We start from the raw sequence: 21234 nt of genomic DNA on the forward strand, positions 1-21234 counted from the left end.
ATGAGTTTGGAACAGAAAGCTCTAGAATATGTACTATGCATCTGCAAACATTGATTTTGTGATCAGGGTAAGTTTGAGATTAAAATCAGAATTGGATTAAGATGCATAATAGTCGTATCTTTTCTTTTAAAGGAAGCAATTTCCATACTCTATTATCCAATAATGTGTGAAATCGTATGCTCTATACTTGAGCACACTATTTATGATAAAAAAGTCTATACTAACGGCTATACTAGTAATTCAATAAAAACACTGTGAAAAATAAAAACCTAATGCATTTTCCCCAGGAAACTGCCACATTCCTTTGTTGTCCCTAAGTCCACCATAGCCAACTGACATGTCATTATTTCCTTTTTGTAAGAGTTTCCAAGCATTCAGGACTACACAGTGATTATTTTGGGTTGAAACCGACTTCCAGAAATAGTTACCAACTTCTGAGTGGTGAATAATGTTTTGTTTTGTTTGATAGAGGGGGTAGGCATCTGTTGCATGGCTGCATGACTAGGTTGTTTTTGTCCCATGCTGGTCCCATCATTCTCTAAGGTAATAATGGCTGGCCAAATGAGCAGGGATTCTGCCGGGCCCTTTGTCATCGCACAACAATGGGGAGCAGAGTGGGAGGCCTCTAAAAGTCACACATGTCATTTGATTCACAGCATACGCCAGCATAATGGCCGGGCAAAAGGGCCTAAATCGGGGAGTTCCACCTCAGTAAACAGCAGACGACAGAAGTCAGTTGGATTTGTGTTAACATTTGTCTTAACTATCAATTTGTTAAATACTTTTTCTTTGAACATGCTGAACACAAACATGGAACAAAATGGTAGGCTATGTAAAGTAGAAAAATGTCAAATGCCAAGGTCAAAAATGGTGATTCACTGCACTGTTGTTTGAATATGGTGGTGAGACCTTTAGGAGCTTTTTGATTGATGCTTGTGGAACAATGTATTCTAATCAAGCAACTAAACTGTTTCTTCTTTGAGTCACTGGGTTTGTTAGTCTTTCTATATTAGATGTACATGTAGGATATTGTGTCAACTCCCCTTTTCTGAAGCCATCTTCCCTTTACATAACCTTGTCTCAGTCCCGGACATAAGTCCTTTTTGGTGTGACAGTAATTAATAGGGGAAAAGCCCACAGCTGCTAGACATGAGGAAGAGGAATGATCAGCCCCAGGTGTGACAATGGAATTGCACCTCACCATACTAGTTTTTGCACACCTGCAATTCTATGCGAAGTGTGCAAGCATTCCCAAGTATTATGTACAAACGGGTCAAACTGGGCCATGGCTTGCTGTCAGGGGCTATTTACCATCAACATACATTGTTTGCCCCAACCCCCCCTGAGCCCCCCAAATAGCAAATCCCAATATAAACCGTAATTTAATAATTATTCCCAATGTACACTTTGTCTGCTTACTTATACATGCATAAAGGCTGAACTGATATAAAATCTATAAAAAAAACATGATGGATAAAATGTGACAATAACATACTCTTTCTTTACAAACTAAAATCCTACGAACTAATAAGCCTTCCAGACAGGGAATGCATAAACTCTATATGTTTCCACAGAGCTTGAATATTTACCTTCAGAATTCAGGCTGTTCATTTTGGGCGCATAGACAAACATGTATCAGAGATTCAAAACACTTTGTCTTTCTCACACTGTGCTACTTAACCAAAGATGGCAGATAGGGAGGCCGACCGAGATCCTTTACGATGAGACATTTCCTGGAACCACAATCGCACAAGAGGTGATGCGCCGATCCACTTTCATGTGTGCAATTTTCTGTGTTGGAAATAAATGAAAAAAAGTGAGAACCCAAAAATGTCCCATTTCTCCATACATTCATTCATTTCTTCAATCAATCCCATTCGCAGAACATCGTTATGTCTGTTTGTGCAGTTTACACCATTTGTGACCCTCCACCATCAGGTCTATACATGGGTTCTACATTTTGTTTCTAACCTGACTGCGCGAACCTTACTGTGCACAACTCAACCTCTGATTGTTGGAAACCACTGTCGGTCAAAAAAATTGCTCACGTGGTTGGCGACCAGTGTCTTGCCCCTCCTCATAACATCGTGTTGATAAACACTGAGAACCCATGTATATCACATGCTCTCCTCCACATGCAATAATGGCTTATGAGCCCTTGAGCAAACACATGTGGTAGACTGTTATTTGGTTCACTTTTAATTATCAGCTCTGTGTAACATAAACCTATAGATATAATAGAACAATCACTACATTTTAAGTATTCTTTATTGTTTTTGTTAACACCTGTAATGTTGAGCTCATGCATATATGCGTACATTGAGTGAATGTTGAGTGCATGCGACAAGTATAGCAGGCTTTTTCAGGTTATGTTTTAAAGGTTAAATAGGCTACTTGTCTGATATCCATTAGTGAAATCAGGTGTACATCAGTACTTTCAATCAACACAAGTTGTGTCTGACAAAGCTGTTGAGGAGGGTGACCAAGCTGTAACCTCAAAGGCAGAATGGAGAGTATTCAAGGGTAGACCTATCACATGTGGTGGAAAGTTGGGTGTGGGTGCTATAGTGTGGGGGATGGGCACAGGCAGGGGCCACATTGACATGCATAATGGAGGAGGAAAGGTGCTTCACTGCCTAAACTCACACACAGTTTTCTGAAATTAACGTTTTCATATGACATGCAGTCTCAATAAACAAAGAAGTGGTTTGGGACATAGCAGCAAGGTTGTTTTGTAAATAACAGTCTTTTCCTGAAAGTACAGCCATGACCAACATTAGCAGCCAAAGATGAAGTGAAAAGGGGATTAATACCTTCAGGTGCTCCCAATTCATCTGCATGCAAGCAATAGGCAGCTCAGATGAATTTTATGATAGAGCAAGTTAAATATAGCTGAATTGGAAATGCCAAGTAATTTATGGTTTATTTAGGAAGAAGTATTACCTATTGCAAATGACCACAACTATCATTCTTCTACCAAGTCAGTTTATTCATTTTACAAGTTGTCAGTTAGCTATAGGCCTACATTAATGGGAGAGCATAATGGCTTGCTTTACATAGCCAATGGTAGGCTAGACTTCTAGACTAGCTGGAAGAGGAATGACAGTATGAAGTAGGCTAACCTGAAACCTGAGGTAGGTTATAAAACACTCTTCTGCCATCCATGCATTGCACAATGCCATTGCCTAACCAAGTAAACAGGCGAATGAGCCATTAGATAGGCTACTCTATTGCACAACGTACACAATATTCATTGGCTTGGCTTCTGACTGGAATGGTAAACAACTGTTACTTAGCCAGCATCTGTGAATAGCCCTTCTTGGAAAATCACAGGTGAATGTCTATGTTGGTTTGTTTCACTAGCGCGCAACCATCTTGTTTATTGATCAAACATTAAATCACCAACTTACTCGTTATGCAAACGTGAAACTGTCTCATCTGCTGGACTGTTTATACATACCCAACATGTATTAATGTTTTTAATAATGTTGGTAATATAATCCACGTGACCACAGGCTACTGTTGCGCCGTGCACGCGCAGAGATGTTGAGTGCACGCGCCCCCAATGCAACAGCTGCATAGTGAGATTTGCAAACATTCAATGCAAGCAATCTGGCTGGCTAACAATTGGCTAACTTAGCTAACTAGGACGTAACTTCAACGAACTTAATAACGTTATCTGACTAAATTGTGTTAAACAAAGAATAGCTGTCTATCAATTCAATTGTTTTTTCTGCAGCTTGACGATTCTCTGAAGTGTATTGGGTGAGTTTCCCCATTCTGTAAGACACCCCCCAATAACGTTTAAAGTAAACGTTATAGCTAGTCCAAGAAACTTAAAAAACATGAATATATTCAAATATCGTTCGCTATGTTGTTCTTGTAATATGCGAGTATAGCTGTGATAAATGTCGCCATCGTTTTTTTATAGTGTGAAATTGGGAACTGATGTGCTACTTATAGTTCTGCACTCAAAAGCAGGAACTGTTTGTTGAATGCCATTTACGTGCACCTAAACTTGTGCTTGTGGTTTTAACTCGCTATTCTTTTCGAGACCAACTATACCTTTCTTGACAATATACTTACACCGTGGCTTTATTCATGATAGTCTGAAGCTTGTTTTATAGCCGCGTTAATAAGTCATGTACACCTTATTGATGTAACTCACACGTCTTAAAATCTAAATCAGCATCATCCAGCTTTGGTAAGCTTACTGGGCAAGAATAAGGATGTCAGATAGTAGCCTAATTTTGTTGCCAAGTGTAATGCAGTTTAACACAATCGCAAATGGTCTTTCTAATAATGGTTTAATTTTTTGAGTGTGTTCCCTAATGTATAGAGGGTGGTTCCTATTGTTCTTCATGCATCTTTGAAACCACGCTGGGGTAGCTAGAAACCTGAATAAAGAGCATCAATTGTCCTTCTCATGACGCTGTAGCACTGGCCTGTTGAAGGACATGTGATTACAACTCGAGCAGTTTCGCGATTTTCATTTGACAAACTAGACAAAAAAGAGTTGTTACTGGCACATCACAGCAAATATGTTATACATGATTTAGAACCTTTATGCAATTAATTGCTACAATTCTCAAATAGTGCTGTATTCAGTTGAGGGTAATTCTATATCGCGACACTTCTCGTACAGAATTGCCGAGGGCCACTTATCACTTATCTGGAATTGATGATGAATAACGTTACTTTGCTTCCAAACACGACTTAAGCACGTGTCAGGAAGTTGATTCAGTATACATCCTCTGATTCACCTACAGGGAAACGCATGTTCAGGTAGTCTTTTATTGGTTTTCCATTAGTTTATGTCCGAATAGTGATAGATCTAGGCTAGTAGCTACTTGTTTAATAGTCATCATTAATGCAAGTGATGTCATGTCTTATAGACATTGTGCTGAATACTACACCAGTAGGCTACCTGTAGTTCTTAATACGCGTGGAGGATGTATTAAATGACGTTGAAGTAGTCTTACAAACTGAGTCTTCACTTGAACCAAAAATCTTATATTTTGCTCGCGACGCTGTGATACTGAATAGACACAAGTAACAACTGATTCTAACAAAGTTCTCAAGACTTCCGTTCCTTTGGCGTATATTGTAATGACTAATGCATTTGTAACAGCTATGAAGACGTTCTGCATTACTGTTGAAAAATAGTTCAGGAAATCGAGACAAAAAAAAGATTTGGGTTGAATGACCACTGAGGAATGGCTTTATGCGATATAAACTCTACATGCAATAATGTTGTTTTCACATGAAAGCCGCATAGTTTACTGACATTTCTTGGTGAAACTGGTTTGGCACACCAAACATCTATGAAAAGTCAGGCAGCCTACTCCGACGTAGTTGATTATATCAGGGAAAGAGCCACAAAAGTTGTGAAAAAAAGCAACAGACACCCCCGCCCCACCACCTGCGTGAGCGCGCACATGCTACTTTGATGTTCATGTGGCCATCATTGTCCTTTCTCGGTGACACTCTGTCCAGGTTGTTTGGTCATTTGGCTAAGTACATGCCATCACTACTAATCCACACAAAAACTTGGTACAACTACTAATTCACTTTAATTTGGACATATATAGAGTGTCAAATGCATGGTTAAAATGCATTAAGTAATTTTCTCTTATTATCTGTATTTTATACCCCTCCCTCCCCCATGAAGATGTCCATCTCCACCTTGGCTGATGCTTAACTCAAATACATTTCCATGGGGCATATGGTTTTAAACTTGAACACTTAGGCTGGCTCAATATCTCCTGTGTGTGCGCCGTTTATGAAATTCATTCTTGTATCTAGTGGTATCTGATCTCCTCCTCCCCCCCCCCCCTTGATGGCTCTAATTCAGCTGTGGCATACTCATTCATTCATTTCATTCATTTCATTCATTAAGTTACGTGGCCACTGTATTTTGTCACACCTCTCCCAAACCAAACATCGTAGGAATATTTTTTAAAGTAGTTTTCCCCTTCTAAGTAGTGCTACCTTATAACTTTTTTGAGTTGATCACCCTATGCTGCTATAATGAGTCATTGGTGGGTGGGTGGGTGAGTGAGTGAAGACTTCCACTGTGGGGCAGAAAACCACACTTGTAAAAACTATTCTCCCATGAGTCTCGAGCGTTGTGAGATTACATTACATTAGTGTTTCTCAACAGGGGCGGTACAGCCCCCCAGGACGCTGTGTTTAGTTGACATTGGGGGACATTAGTCCATTTAATTTTTGAATACTGAGGGGGGCCTTGTCAGTCTTATGATGAGGTCAAGGGGGCGTTGGGAGGCTTGTGATGAGGCTGGGGGGGTGTTCAAAAAAGGTTGAGAACCACTGCATTACATGAACTCATACATTTTCGTGATTGTTTGGATTTTTTAGAAGAGCTCCTTTGAGAAATGATCGAAAAACTTTTTAAATATACTCAATGTTGGTGAGTGCAACTTCAACATTCGATGACTGTTGACATGGTGTTGTGTACAAACAGGGAATGTGCTTACTAGCTGTAAGGGGTTGTAGACTGTCCATAGTTTGTAACTAACCTTTTTGAAATTTGTCTCCAGAAGTTTTTCGACATGGAGAAGTGGCTGTAATGAACCTGCAGGAATGTGCACCTGTGGTGATTCATTTCCCTACGGCCTTTACAACAGCGACAACTTCAAGATAACCCCTCAGACTTCTCAAGGTACTTCATGCCTAATGAACAAAGGCACCAAGGACACAAAAGGAATACACGCAGAATTCCTGCCAGTTTCCATATGTAGCTGCATTGGTCATGTTACCCTTGATTGTCAGAACTCGACTTTTTATGTTCAGCCCGTTACGAGATACCGACCATTCATAAAAAAAACCCCACATATCTTAACATACTCCAAATTAGGGGTCGACCGATACAGGTTTTTTAATGGCTGGTGCGATACCGATTTTTTTTTTTCCATCACCCTTGGCCGATACCCGATTTCCGATACCCGATATTTGGGGCCGATATGGGTTAAAAAAAAGGTTTAAAAATGAAAAATATTCCCGGTCTCAAGTTAAAAATAAACATTCCTTTAACATTATCAAATTGAGGTAGAACTTGTAACATTTAAACACCCACTCTAACAATCAAGTAATGTCTAACAATCAAGTTATAAAAAAATAAAGTGTCTTGGTGCTTTTAAAAAAACCTGAACGATATGAAATAATAAATATTGCGTATCGGCCAAAGCCACACGCGTATCAGCCGATACGATACACTTAAAATATGCAAATATTGGACCGATATATATATCGGTCTGTCCTTACTCCAAATATCATCCCAAAACGTATGAAATATTATCCCCCTTTATAGTGGCCAGGATCTCGGAAAGGTAATACTGCGTTGTTCGGTATTGACAAGTCAAGTGTAGTGTGAGCAGTAGAACTTCATGTTGTTATTGGCAGGCGTTCTCCTTTTAAAATGGCCTTCTCTTAACCTTTGACCTCTGTCCAACACCAGTTCAGTGCTTCAGAGTTTTTGTAAGCTTACATCTTGCTATTCTGTTACAAGGGTTTGGCAGTTTGCACAGCAGATGTTTTCCACCATGATACTGTACAACACTATATTTCCTTGTTCAACATGGTTTTAAACAGTTCTGCTCATCATACGGATCACATTTTCACATCATGATATCATGGGGACACCCAGCAATTGACAGGTTGTTGAGATATTGACTTTCATTGATTTGTATGTTGTGGTATGCCCACCACTGCAGTTTGCTTTTGTTTCAAACAGTTGTTTGAGATGAGAAAATTATTGCATTGTGTTTAGATGTCCTTGTTTCGTGATGCTATACCACGGTAGAGTGAATATTTGCCATTTTCTATACATCTCACCCAAAAAGCTAAATTTCCCAACAAAAAACTTGGCTATTTTTATTGTCGATGCAAAGATCATAAGATCTTGACTTGTTACCCTAACACTAGTTTCTATAACAGCTCATCTCCTCTGTATTTCTTTTTAGGTGGTGTGTGCTGGAACGTGCTGTAACACCAAAGGAAATATTGAGCAATCAGAAAACCTTATCTGACGACGGCACACGTGCCCTTTTTCATTTTTTTCCCTTTTCTTTTTTTTTGTTGTTGTTACAATTTCATCATGATGATTGGCATTAGAACTATGGTTCATTGTTCTTGGCAACAGTTGAACTGGCGTTTCTGATGAAAGTGATTACTCAAGTGGGAAGAATCCTACATCCTTTTTTTGGTATTATTTTGTAGAGACTATTAAAACGAATTTTGAGCCTCCGAAAGGCCTTTGGTTGGACTTAAAAAGAGGCCCTCTGTCAACCTGCACCATCATTGTAATTACATTTTTGGAGGTGCAGCAAGATGCCCACTCATCCACTCATCCCCTTTGTGGAGAGCCCTGATAGCCTGGGTCAGGACCTCCTAAGCAGCAGCGGTGCCAGCATGCCAGGGGCAGGCTCCAGCATGACGCCACATCGTCGCTCCGCAGCGCCCAAAAACACAGACCCAGAGGCAGTCAGCACCTTCTTACCAATAGACTGCATGTTTTGCGAGCAGAGGTTTGAGCACCAGGAGGACTTGGGTCCTCACGTGTTGTGTGAGCATCCCACCACCTTGTTCGGCCCCACTGTCCTGCGGGTGGAGGCGGAGTTCCGGAGCCCTGGAGGAGGGGACTGGCTGGGTGTCAAACCTCAAAACATCCGCAGTCCGCTCGGCCTGGAGGAGGCACCGATTAGCTGTGTAGTATGCGGGCAGGAAGTGGGCGACTCAGCGGAGCTGGAGAGCCACATGAAGGGCCACAAGGACTGCTACTGCTACTGTTGCTCCCTATGCGGCCGCCGCTTCAAGGAGCCCTGGTTCCTCAAGAACCACATGCGCACACACGTCGGGAAGATGCGCGGCAGGAGCCTGCCAGATGCTGACGGTCCGGTCACCATCAATGGCGTTGTGCAGAATGCCCTTTCCTCGTCGTGGTCCCCCCCGACTGTGCCGACGACCTACCGGCTCTGCATGATCTGTGGGTTTTTCTTTGATGACCTCGCGACTCTTCTCGAGCACAGTAAGGTGCACTGCCACAGCAAGGACTCGGCTGAGGAAGAGGAGGAAAAGGCTGCCGACAAGCCTTCAGACCGCGACGGAGAAGACTCGACCGAACAAGATGACTTCCTGAAGCTGTTTCAGCTGCGGCCAACTGCCGCTACCGCCAAGCCAGAAGGCGTCAGACGCGGTATCGCCCTCAACCCCTACAACACCTACCAGGCCTGGCAGCTGGCCACCAAGGGCAAGATCGTGACAGGGGTCAACATCGCTAAGGAGCTCAGCCCAGACAGTCCGGGGTCTGACAACGAGGACTCCTGCTCTGACAAGGAGGAGCTGGGTCGAATATGGGCCTCTGGACCGCCAGGCCAGGTGGTAGGAGGAGGGGGCAGAGGAGAGGAGAGGGCCGGCAAGAACAGCCCTAATGCTAACGCTCAGCTGCTGAAGCCCAGCGCAGCCCCGACGCCTTCCCCAGAGCCCGATCAGAAGGCCAACAGTCTGAAGAAAGACAAGCCCACCCAGTGTGAGGAGTGCGGGAAGAGTTTCCGCACCTATCACCAGCTGGTGTTGCACTCGCGCATCCACAAGAGGGTGCGGGCGGGCGTGGAGAGCCCCACCCCTTCGCTGGACGGGAAGGCCAGCAGCACCGGGTCGGCTGACGGCTCTGTGCTGTACCGAGCAGGGGAGTATGCAGAGGAAGGAATTGAGGAGGGCAATCCCGCTCAAGCCCTGTTCTCAGGTGAGATGAGCTTAGCTAACTTAACCCTAGGGGCGCCATTAGGGGCTGCCCCCTTGCACGGGTGAGGCATAAATGCAATTCTGTAGTGTGCAGTGAACACTTGTGTGCTGTGGCGTGCTGTGTCACAATGACGAAGGGAGTTGTAAGTTAGTTTCCCAGTTGGGCTTAACTTCACACATGCTAATGCGCTGAGTCATGACGACAGCATCCAGGAACCACACCTGCCTTACCACATACTTAAAGCATATATCAGTAATAATACCATGAAGTCACATGTAGCAAATAGGAGTTGACCCAGTGTGCTTTACAACAGGAGCATGAAGATTTAAAAAAACATAAAATATGTGGAAATACTGGCAAGGCAAGGAAGGGAAAAGAGATTATCAAAGTATTGAATGTGAATGGGCTGACCAACGTCAAATGAAAGCCTGAGTAAACCTGAGTTCAAAATAGATAAAGCAAACATTCAAATTGGATGAACTGTATGTGCAAACAGAGGAATCAGGTATTATAGACATGCCCAGTTCAATTTCCTAATTTTCATTCTTGAACTGCCTAAGTGTTCTACCAGATAACTACAGAAGCAGTCCATTGATCTGCCCTGGGGGACACACAGTTTACACAGATTTCTTCAATTCAGTCTTTGGTCAATTACGAAAACAAGAATATGTCAGGGGTTTGGTTACACTGTAGTTAAACAATAGCTCACTGGACCATATTCTGCCACCTCAAACAGGCCATTGATCTGATTGAGATTTCTCAAGACATTGAAGACATTGGAGGGTGTGTCTACACTACACAAACAGAACCTGTAGATCTTGATAGGCTGTGGCCTGGCACCAGTGACATGAATACACTGGTTATGCTGAGACAAGTCTAACAACCTGTTCTGTAAAAACATGTCACATCCAAACCCATCTGCATGGAAAGCCTCTTAGGTCTACATGAAAGCAGTGAGCTAGCCTATAGTACTTTTGCCAGTTGAGAACTGTTATCCAAGACGCTATATACTGTACATAAAAAACAATTTAGTATGCCTCAGAGTTAATATCATTCAAATTTTAGAAGTTATCTGATGGATAATATTACCACAGTACAACTGCGGTGATGCTACCTTAAGATCAATTAAAAGAATCATTGCTGTTGTAGTGTTTTGGAAAAGAGCTCTTCAGTTTATCGAGTAAAAAATTACACACACACACACACACTTGGGTGTATATGTACGGTATATACAGTATATATATATTTGCGTTCCCTTCCTCACCCATGTTCTATTTCCCCTTCAGACAAAAAAGATGGAAAAATGAACTTGAAGGTTCTTGCGCCCTCACGCACATGTAGCTACTGTGGCAAGACCTTTCGCTCCAACTATTACCTCAATATTCATCTCAGGACTCATACAGGTGAGTGTGGAGTGGACATGTCTGCAAACCAATACTGTATGCCTGTAAATGGGTCATAAGCATTAGGAGCAGACGTCAGGTGGTGCAACTACAGCTAGTATTATACACAGCATGTAATAATTAAATGAATCAATTAGAATAATTGGTCCTTCATTTAAAGGCTAAGGATATGCTTTTTAGAAGATCCAGTAAAAACAAAAAATGATTTAATTAATTCATGCAATAGTGACATTGACTGTGTGGTTGCACCACCCTGATGACTGCTGCTAAAAATGTCAATGACTCATGTGTGTACCAGTCCTCACATGACATTCTATTGGAGTACTGACTTTAAATTATTTGCATCATATCTTATTCTACATTCATTCCTCATCTGCATTCTTTTACATTTTTCAATAATATGAGTGGAATTGATGCATTCATTGATCGATCACATTATTAAGTGCTATTGATTTGTGCGCTCCAGGTGAGCAGCAGCACAAATTATACATAGTATATATATTTATTCTGCATATTTCCTCCATCTCTTATCTTACCTTACCCTTACCTTACCTTAACTTAAGTATGCAGATGTGAATTATGGGAGCCATGTTATTAAGTCATATTGTTTACACCTTCCAGGTGAGAAGCCATACAAGTGCAAATACTGTGACTACGCCGCGGCCCAGAAGACCTCACTGAGGTACCACCTGGACCGGCGCCACCGAGACAAGCCTTACATGGAGATCCCCAGCATCCCCGTGTCCGCCAGCCCCTCTCCGCTCGGTGTCAAGGATGAGGAAGACGGAGGGGAGGAGGAGGAGGACGACGAGCAGGAGGAGGAACCCTCCATCACCACGCCCAGTGGCAACGAGAAGACACCCTCCCACAGCCTGGCTCATAGGCCCCTGTCCTACGGCCTCCCTTATGGCCCCATGGATGCTCAGCTACATGCAGCAGGCGGTGTCTATGACCAGGGCACCAAGTTCAGCCGTAGCCCACTACCACTGGTGGACACGGAGCCCCTACCACGAGGTGGGTGGACACACAGTCCCACCGTCTTCAAGCAGGAAGCCACCGCAGATGCGCTGAACCTCGACACCAAGGAGCGGCACCACTTTACAGAGGCGTCATACTTGGAATCCGCTCTGGATTTGTCTTTCCGCGTGCCGGGGGCGTCGAACATGGATCTCCGCTACCAGATGCCCGTCAGCGCCTGCCCCACCTGCCACTTCACCACCCTCTACCCGGAGGTGCTGGCGGTGCACCAGAAGCTGCTGCACCGCGAGGGGCTGGCCAAGTGCAAGCGGCCCCGAGTCACCAGCGCCGAGCTCAGGCTGAGGCGCAACACGGGGTGCCCCCCGTTTCTGGAGGGGAACGACGTGAGCCGCTTGGCGCCTCCGCACCTCAACAAGCATCCTCGGCGGACCCAATCTCCCCCACATGTTACTGCTACTGCTACTGCTATTCCGTCTCCTGCTGCTGCTCCTCCATCCAGCCAGTCACTCCCTGCTAGATCTGCCAGGGAAGGTCAGGGTCAGGGGTGTTCAAACCAGGCCTCCCAGCCCCCATCACAAAGCTGCTCCTCCTCGGTCAAAATCCCGAAGCTCGACAGGCCGGACGCCAGGCTGATCGTACCCACCCACACTCCCTCCTACATGCCCCCTAAAGTGCCTCGAGGAGGGCCTGTGAAGACCCCCTTTGATGCCGGCGGTCATAGCAAGCCACCGGGTGCGATGCTCCTGGACCGGGACACTGGGTCGCTGCTGAGGGGGACCTCAGTGTTGAACTCGGGTCACCACAACACGGTGGTGTGGCCCTCGGACGCGGCGCGCCTCTGCCTGTCCGACAGGTTCTCTCGCATCCCTCACAGCAGGGACCACTACAACAACAACGAGCCCACGGTGAAAAGGCCCAAGCACTACGACACTGGGGCCCTGGAGCAGCGGCCTCCTCCTCATCATATGGGGCCTCCAGACATGGGCAGGGTGGGTAGACTTCTTCCTCCGGGCGTTGCAGCCTCAGTGGCTGGTCAAGGAAGCAAAGCGGTGTCCGCTGCTGGTTCGGTGGCCAGGGAGTCGGACGTCAGAGCCATCAACCACCACCATCATCATCCTCATCATCATCTACTGCCTTTGCCTTCCTATGGCCCTGGCGATCTGGCGTCTTTATATCAGGGGAATGCCAGTCATGTCAGCCCCCATGGCACAGGTACGTATCTCTCTCTCTCTCTCTCTCTCTCTCTCTCTCTCTCTCTCTCTCTCTCTCTCTCTCTCTCTCTCTCTCTCTCTCTCTCTCTCTCCACACATACACCAGTGTTTCCTGTTGAACATGTATTGGTCAAGGTGGTTGTGGTATTTGCTGATATCAGACTAGAGATGCACAGAATCCAAGATCCGGTTCCGGATCCGGCAGGATCTTAAGCAGTGGATCCGGTATCCGGCAGGATCCTAAAAATCAGGATCCGGTGCATCTCTATATCAGACATCAGAAAGTTTACGTTTTGTTTCATATGAAATGATATGAAACCCCTCAAAATATGCAGCTTCTGTACAATATTTGGTAAAACAACTTAGCAAAATTACATTTACAATACAAAATCTTCATCTTTTTAGGGGACATACTGAAGGTGGTAGGTGCTGTATTTGCTGTCTATAATGTGCTGGGGAAACCCAACCCAACCCAACACATACACGCACAGCCAAAGGGAGGTGCAGCAAACCAAATGCCTCAACTAAATGCTTGAATCCTAATTGCAGTTAATGAAATATGAAACAGCCTTTACCTTAATTAGAAAGTATATTAAATGTAGAATGCTGTTGTTACCGTGTCCACATAGACCTCTTAATGTGTTCTATTTGCATTAGCGTTAGCTGTTAAAACAATTAGCTGAGCATGTACATGTTTGAAGTTCAAGTGAACACAAAATGCATTTGAATTAGCAGGTGACAACTTAACCTTGAATCCAAAGTGGCTTTAAAAAAAAACAAAAAAAACCTCAGTAGCTGGCCTTATTTGTTCAACACAGGATTGCAGTGGCATGTAAACAGCATAGCTTTGAAAGGTCACTGAATGCTTGGCATTACTGATGACAACTTGTTTAGGCTATTACAGTAATGCTTATCTGGAGGGTTTGACTGTAACAGTTTTGTTCTTAGTTTGGTCTAGTGCCTTTTGAAGATATATTGGCTTGCGCTACAGGTATGAAACCACAAAGTCTACACGTGACTTTCATGTAATGGAAAGAGCCTTATCCTTATTGGTCAGTTGAGGAATTAGTTGGCTGATGAATGCCATGATGTTAGTGTATCGGATATTGAGCAGTGCTGGCACTCAAATTAAAAAGAGAGCCCCGCGAACAGCAGGAAGTGAATCATATTGGCTGTTGTGAATGGTGGTCGGTGTTGTCTGTGTGTCCATTTCATCATGTTTTGATCATGCTTGAACCTGTCAAACACCTTGGCACGTGTAACCAAGAAAGGAGCTAGAGATTAGAAGACAATACATTTGAAACAACAAAATGGCCATTTTGTTTCATCCTGTGAGTTAGCCAGGAACCATACGTCCACATGATGTGGTTGAACAGGGCAGAATGCCTTTTACTCTGCGTTTTTGCTGTCAACAACCAAGTCAGACTCACCGCTTTACTCTTAGTGAACTGAATTGAAGTGCTAACCAGTTATATCTTGAAGTGTAACTGAATTAAAGTGCTAACCAGTTATATAGTGAAGTGTAACCAGTTGATCAGTGCTTGTCTTGATTCCGTAGCATGCCTAGTAATATTGATTTGTGTATTTTTTTATGTCTACAGTGAACAGGCCCTTGCCTTACCCCCAGTACTCGGGCGCTCTGCTGCAGAGGTTTGAGCACCCCCATGGCTTCAGCCAGGAGCCTAAATGCCACCAGCCCTCTGAGAGGAGCTCCTCATGAACACCATGGTGAGTACCAGTAACAAAACACACACTGAGGATTTATTGTCAAGTACACACGACTGTAAGAAACAATAGTGTATTGGTCAGGCCATTGGATGGAAACCAGTTCCCGGTTTTGATTGTTTGCACATAATATAGGTCTGTTGACTTGAAAAAAAAGAAAAGAAAAAAATAACGAGAAAATACTACAGAAAATAATCAATTTGGTATCAACACAGCCGTCGTCTCAGTTTCTGAAAGTGTGACGACATATTCTGCAGTGGAATGTCTCTGCATATTTTTGAATCCACAATTTCATCAATGAATGATGATAACATCTCTCAAGCCACGATACCATGAACCACCATGGTACTACCACTCTGGGCCTCAGTTGTAGTGAAGACACAGCAGTGGTACTCCTCAATGCTGTGCCATAGTGTATGATGGCATATATAGGTCTGACATTGTGTGCTGTTTTGAAAGATCCAGTGTAGACTTGTTTTTAGAATTGTAGCCAAAGCACTACAAATAAAAACATCTCTAAAACTTGATGCACAAGTTTGCACGGTGCAGTCAAGCACTCCTGTTGTGGCCTGTGACAATACAAAATGTGTTACGTGTGAAGACAGTTTGTCAGAAGACAAAGGAAGTCTATACTGTGCATCCGAAGAAGTAAAGTTCAGTCTGTGAGTTTCATGTCTGTGAGTATTGTACTTTGAAGAGATCTCACATATTTTCATGCTGAAAGCAAATGGATGTATTCACTTTGAGATATTGTATGTTTGGAATCTATGCATACAATATAAGTCTTGACATGCAGTGTTTTGACAACAATTCAAGAAAATGTATTAGTGATTACATTTTGGGATTTGGTCTAGGAAACCAGCTTTTTAAGATGTCTTAAGTTTTGCTTTTCTCTCTCTCTCTCTCTCTCTCTCTCTCTCTCTCTCTCTCTCTCTCTCTCTCTCTCCTCTTCTCTTCTCTTCTCTTCTCTTCTCTTCTCTTCTCTTCTCTTCTCTTCTCTTCTCTTCTCTTCTCTTCTCTTCTCTCTTCTCTTTTCAGGTCTGTAGTGTTCACTGAATGACATCCCAGGAGCCTTATCTGAACTGTATCTGGAAAGACTGTTTTCATATCCACCAGCAAGCTGTGACCTTATTGTGTTTGTGTGCATGTATGTTTGTTGTGAGCACACTTGTGTATGTGCGACATGTCTTCAGCACTGGCAAGTGTTGGGATTCCTGCAGATTTTCCCTGCAGCTCTTTGATTGCGGTTGTGAGTAGATGCACATTCTTGTTCAAAAGGCTTATGTGCAGGGGTTAATTTAGAAAGAAAGGGGTGCATCAACTCATAGTGGACATATTAACTGCATTCTCCTGTTAAAATGAGCACACAAGGCTATGTTCTTTAAAAGCTTTACTGCTTGCGCTCAGTTATTTTGGCCTTGGTCAGTTGGCAAACTGCCTGCATATAATTTCCTCTTGCGACGGTTGAAACTGAAAAAAGATCTGTCTGTTCTCACTACTGCTGGTCTTTTGAAAGGAGTAAAAAGAAAACTGTGAACTTCTCTTTTGAAGCCTCATCATTCTGTGAACCTTGCAAATGACTTCACTGAGACCACAAGCCTACAGTGTACTGTACTCCGCCATCTGTCTTCTGACGAGAAGGTTCTGTTTACATGTTCTACCCATCCACACCATGCTGAATCACTCCAGATCACCTCCTCTACTGCTCAATGAAACCAGTCTACATTTGTGTGCTCTGTTTAAAAAAAAGAAAGTTAGGATTACGTTTTTTTGCAAGTCACACTTTATTTTGAATATGTTTTGGTTAGTGTGCCTGGTATGGGGGAAGGGTGGGTGCATGTGTGTGGTCTGTGCACCCCATGTTCTTCTCCTAGAAAAATACAACACTGTTGATAATTAGCTGTTCTATTGAAAGGACAGCTAATGACACAAATATACCTGCAACTCCATTGCGTCTCCTAATCAGGCTCCACTCTTGATTCCTGCTGCACTGAGAGACATTGATGGGGAGAGGGGCTCATATGTATTGGGTCCCCATTATGCTGTTTTTTTCTGGGTCACCAGTAACAGCATTGTGGCTGTGGCTGTGGCTTTAGCTGCTGGGACTAGGTCATGCCTGCATGCTGCCTTGGGTGCAAACAGGCAGCTATGTTGCACAGCACCTTACTCACTGTACTCCACACTGTACTCATCCATTCCATGGGAAGTTGCCTTTCTGTTCAGTCAAAATGCTACACATGGTGTGAATGTTTTCTGTGGTGTCGTTATTTTCGTATGCGTATTTATTTTCAGGAAGTGGTATGTGTCTTTTTTTTCCTCCTTCCTCTCTATGGACCAATCTGGATGAATGAATGTTTATGCTGGACTGTAATTCTAAGGTGTTAACCAACAACCATGGAACCTTATTTTATGTGTGAATGTGTGAATTGTACGCTCAGTAGTGCGTCACTGTCTGTGCCACTGGTAGAAGGCAGATACACTGGACAACTTTTTGAGCAATCCATCTGGGCAACGATACTATAACATGGTGTAAAGACGATTGATCACATTACATATTTATTAGTAGAACTCGGATTAGCAGCAGACAACTTGTTTTCAACTATTCCGTCAGAAATCGGATATCTCATCATGATGTTGCCCAGCAATATTGCTCAAAAAGTTGCCCTCTGTATCATTACCTATTGTACTGGGAACAGGCGAAAGGGACATTGGCATGTCTATCATTTTGTCTATCTAACATTTAAACATCAGGAGGAGTATGTCAAGAATGTGGCAAAGTAGTAATCCAGGTGAAGTTAACCTTGAGGTTGTGGTAAATCACTTAGTTCGAAAGCCTGCAGACCTCTTTTTTTTAAAACTAAATGACACCTCTGGGCTATCTATGAGCAGATGTACCACTTCCTGCAGGTTTACTTCACCAGGTTTACCATTTTATCATGTTCTTGGAGTACTCCCCTGATCTATACTTGAAAACAGCGTGTCTGTTTGACACAAAGAATTGAGTTTTCTGTTTGTGTTTATAAACTCCACTGCCACAGCCAACCAATTTGACCAGCACTGTGTACTTATCATAAAAAGGGAGCTTAGCATGAGCGGGGTCTTTGGAGTGACTACTAGTGTCTGACAGATGCAAGGACAAGAGACTGTTAATCTGATGTTACAGGGTCTGCTGTTCGACCCTTTGCTGCTTTATTTCCAATTGATTATCATTTGCATCACTTTTTTTTCTCTTTTTTTTGCCCTAGCGAAGAATACATGTTAACGTTTTTTTGGTTTCTCAGCATGGCACTTTCATCAGTCTTTTTCCATTGGTGTTTTTCTTCTTTTAATATTATTTTTATTACTATTAAATAATTGGATGTATCATTTGCTTTTGTGCTACACTGTTTCCAGAGTAATGCTGAACAGTCAGTTGGCCAGGATGATGTGTGACTGACGTACTAGGTGAAGAGTATGAATGTCAAAGGTGGTAATAATGAATGTCCCATATTTATATTGGGGTTGTACAGAACTGTCCTTTCAGTAGGGGGAGGTCTGTCCTGTTTCTCTCTCTCTATTAGAATCTGCTGTGTGAACCTGCTCCATGGTTTTGTTTTGAAGGTGGAGTATGTTGAAGTTCTTGTCACTAAATTATTTCCAGGATTTATGCTGCCCATTTACATTTTGTTTTCATATATACTTGCCGCCACCACCACCACCATCAATTTGGAATTGTTCATTATGACGTGGAAATGTACACTTATCATACACGAATAGGTGCATCTTCTCAATGTCAGACATCAGACATCTTTGATTGCAAATCATACTGTAATAATATCAATATTATGTCAACATTAGTTTATTACTTTGTTAATATTTATGAAAAGATCAAGTTTGTGAATGGGCAGCATACGTTCTGAAAATAAATGCCTAAAATGACACTCCACCTTTTAAACGGGGAAAGTAAAACATATACTGTATTTATGGGAAACAGGCTGCCAGTATTATACACTGATGGAGTATCTGTTGGAATGTGTCTTAACTTTCTTGCTAAGACCACCAGGACCATTTTTTTTGTTTTGTTTTATGCCATTTTTCTTTTTATGCCATTTCCTTTTCTGCTTAGTATTACGTTTTGTTTTCTCAGGGGTGGCTGTAAGAGTGTACATATTTTGTTGTTGTCTGTTCAAGGATATCAGGGTCCACTCAGGTGTTGGTGCAGAGAGCAGTGAATTTGAAACATTTATTTTTTTCATAATGTCAAAAAGTCATTTCCACTGACATTGATTTAAATGTGTGGTTAGAATGTTATTCAGTATTAATAAAAAACATATTGTAAAATGCTGCCATCTGGTCAGATACATGGATTTCATTCATTTTTATCGAATTGCGGAACAGTTCGAACTAAATACTGCGCTTATACAGTGAGTCCAATAAGTACACTTGCCTCCAAAAGAGTTGTCGCCTACCCATCTGTTTGGAATAACAGCTAATAACGTGACTTTCAATTAATCACTTGGCTTCAGAAGTCACTCATATGAAAGCTACAACCCTCTCGAATGAAAATGAATGTACAAAAATACATTTCAAGCTCCAAAGAAAGATTGACCCTTTAATGAACACAGACAGGGCAGATTTTGACAAGACAAAAGTTTTGTCGCCTATCGAACATAATGTGAAAATGAGCAGATAAGTCACTTCAAAACACTTCAAATACGCAGATCGGGTGTCATACTTAATCACTGATTCACTCACACCTCTCTAGAAAATCAACTTTGGCCTTAGGTGTATGTTTAGGGTCATTGTAATCATGGAAAGCAACACAATGAAAATCAATGGAGTTCAATGAGAGATGGTGACATATTTGCTATTCGTAGAGCAATACATTTTTAACTTCATGATGTAATCAATGATAAAAGCCCTCACACACCAGCAGCATGCATGCATCTCCACATAAGAGCTGTATCCCTCCCATGTCCCATCAAAACTATATGGTGTTGGAGATGAAGAATATGAAAAAAGAGAAATGGTGCATAAAGTGAAACATGGTGCAGATACAGCTCTTATGAGGAGCTGCATGCATGCTGCAGGTGTTTGAGGGCTTTTATCATTGATTAAATCATGAAGTTAAACATGTATTGCTCTACGAATAGCAAATATGTCACCATCTCTCATTGAACTCAATTGATTTTCATTGTGTTGCTTTCCATGATTACAATGACCCTAAACATACACCTAAGGCCAAAGTTGATTTTCTGGAGAGGTGAGAGTGATTCAGTGATTAAGTATGACACCCAATCTGCGTATTTGAAGTGTTTTGAAGTGACTTATCTGCTCATTTTCACATTATGTTCGATAGGCGACAAAACTTTTGTCTTGTGAAAATCTGCCCTGTCTGTGTTCATTAAAGGGTCAATCTTTCGTTGGTGCATGAAATTTATTTTTGTACATACATTTTCATTCGGGAGGGTTGTAGCTTTCATATGAGTTCTGAAGCCAAGTGATTAATTGAAAGTCAGGCTATTAGCTGTTATTCCAAACAGATGGATAGGCAACAACTCTTTTGGAGGCGAGTGTATTTGATCCCTTGCTGATTTTGTTGGTTTGCCTACAAAGACATGATCATTCAATGAACGTTATGATAATATGTATTCTAATATGGAGAGACAGAATATCAAACAGAAAATTCAGAAAATAACTGTAGAGAATATATATGAATTTATTTCTATTTCATTGAGCAAAATAAGTATTTGATCCCCTGTCAACTGATAACAGTTCTGGTCCAAAAGACCAGATAGACACCCCCCATCAACTTGTCATCTGAATTTAAGACACTTTTACAAGATACACAAAAGACACATTGAATCAGCAGAATCAGTCCATAATGTAAGTGAATCAGTAAGAATCCAACCTTACCAACATGGTAAAGACCAAAGAGAGGTCAAAGGATACCAGGGACAAGATTTTAGTCCTGAACAAAGATGAAATGGGCTACAAAGCCACAAGAAAGAGACTGTGTATTAAGGACCCATCTGTTGATGCATTTCTTCCTAAATGTAAGGAATACAGAATGACCATCCATCTGGGGTTCTATACAAGATTTTACTTTTTTGTAGGGATTCTATAATCATGAGAACAGAAAGAAAGCCCTAGACCTGTACGGGATGAACTAGGC

General features: G+C 42.4%; 2 protein-coding genes and 1 long non-coding RNA gene across 4 annotated transcripts in view; 2 read left to right on the forward strand and 1 right to left on the reverse strand.

Annotated features, from left to right (window-relative positions):
- Positions 1 to 1786, reverse strand: part of LOC134457318 (putative N-acetyltransferase 8B) — a 56006-nt gene extending 54220 nt beyond the window's left edge. Inside the window, exon 1 of one of the 2 annotated variants that reach the window (XR_010036428.1) lies at positions 1590 to 1681. The gene's annotated coding sequence lies outside the window, so the exon portion shown is untranslated. Of the gene's footprint in view, positions 1 to 1589 lie in introns of both variants that reach the window. The other variant, XM_063209281.1, reaches the window with a different exon arrangement.
- Positions 1787 to 3571: 1785 nt separating this feature from the next.
- On the forward strand, positions 3572 to 8284 carry LOC134457321 (uncharacterized). Its single transcript, XR_010036429.1, has 3 exons — positions 3572 to 3765; positions 6564 to 6682; positions 7983 to 8284. It is a non-coding gene; the product is annotated as an uncharacterized LOC134457321 (long non-coding RNA).
- Positions 8285 to 8293: 9 nt separating this feature from the next.
- Positions 8294 to 19404, forward strand: znf217 (zinc finger protein 217). The gene is made up of 5 exons (XM_063209283.1): positions 8294 to 9763; positions 11050 to 11166; positions 11788 to 13356; positions 14957 to 15083; positions 16119 to 19404. The coding sequence occupies exons 1-4, from the start codon at positions 8350 to 8352 to the stop codon at positions 15073 to 15075; spliced, it is 3219 nt and encodes a 1072-aa protein (XP_063065353.1). The 5' UTR covers positions 8294 to 8349; the 3' UTR covers positions 15076 to 15083; positions 16119 to 19404.
- Positions 19405 to 21234: the final 1830 nt, after the last annotated feature.

The sequence above is a fragment of the Engraulis encrasicolus genome, chromosome 10 (assembly GCF_034702125.1).
Source record: "Engraulis encrasicolus isolate BLACKSEA-1 chromosome 10, IST_EnEncr_1.0, whole genome shotgun sequence".
Taxonomy (NCBI): domain Eukaryota; kingdom Metazoa; phylum Chordata; class Actinopteri; order Clupeiformes; family Engraulidae; genus Engraulis; species Engraulis encrasicolus.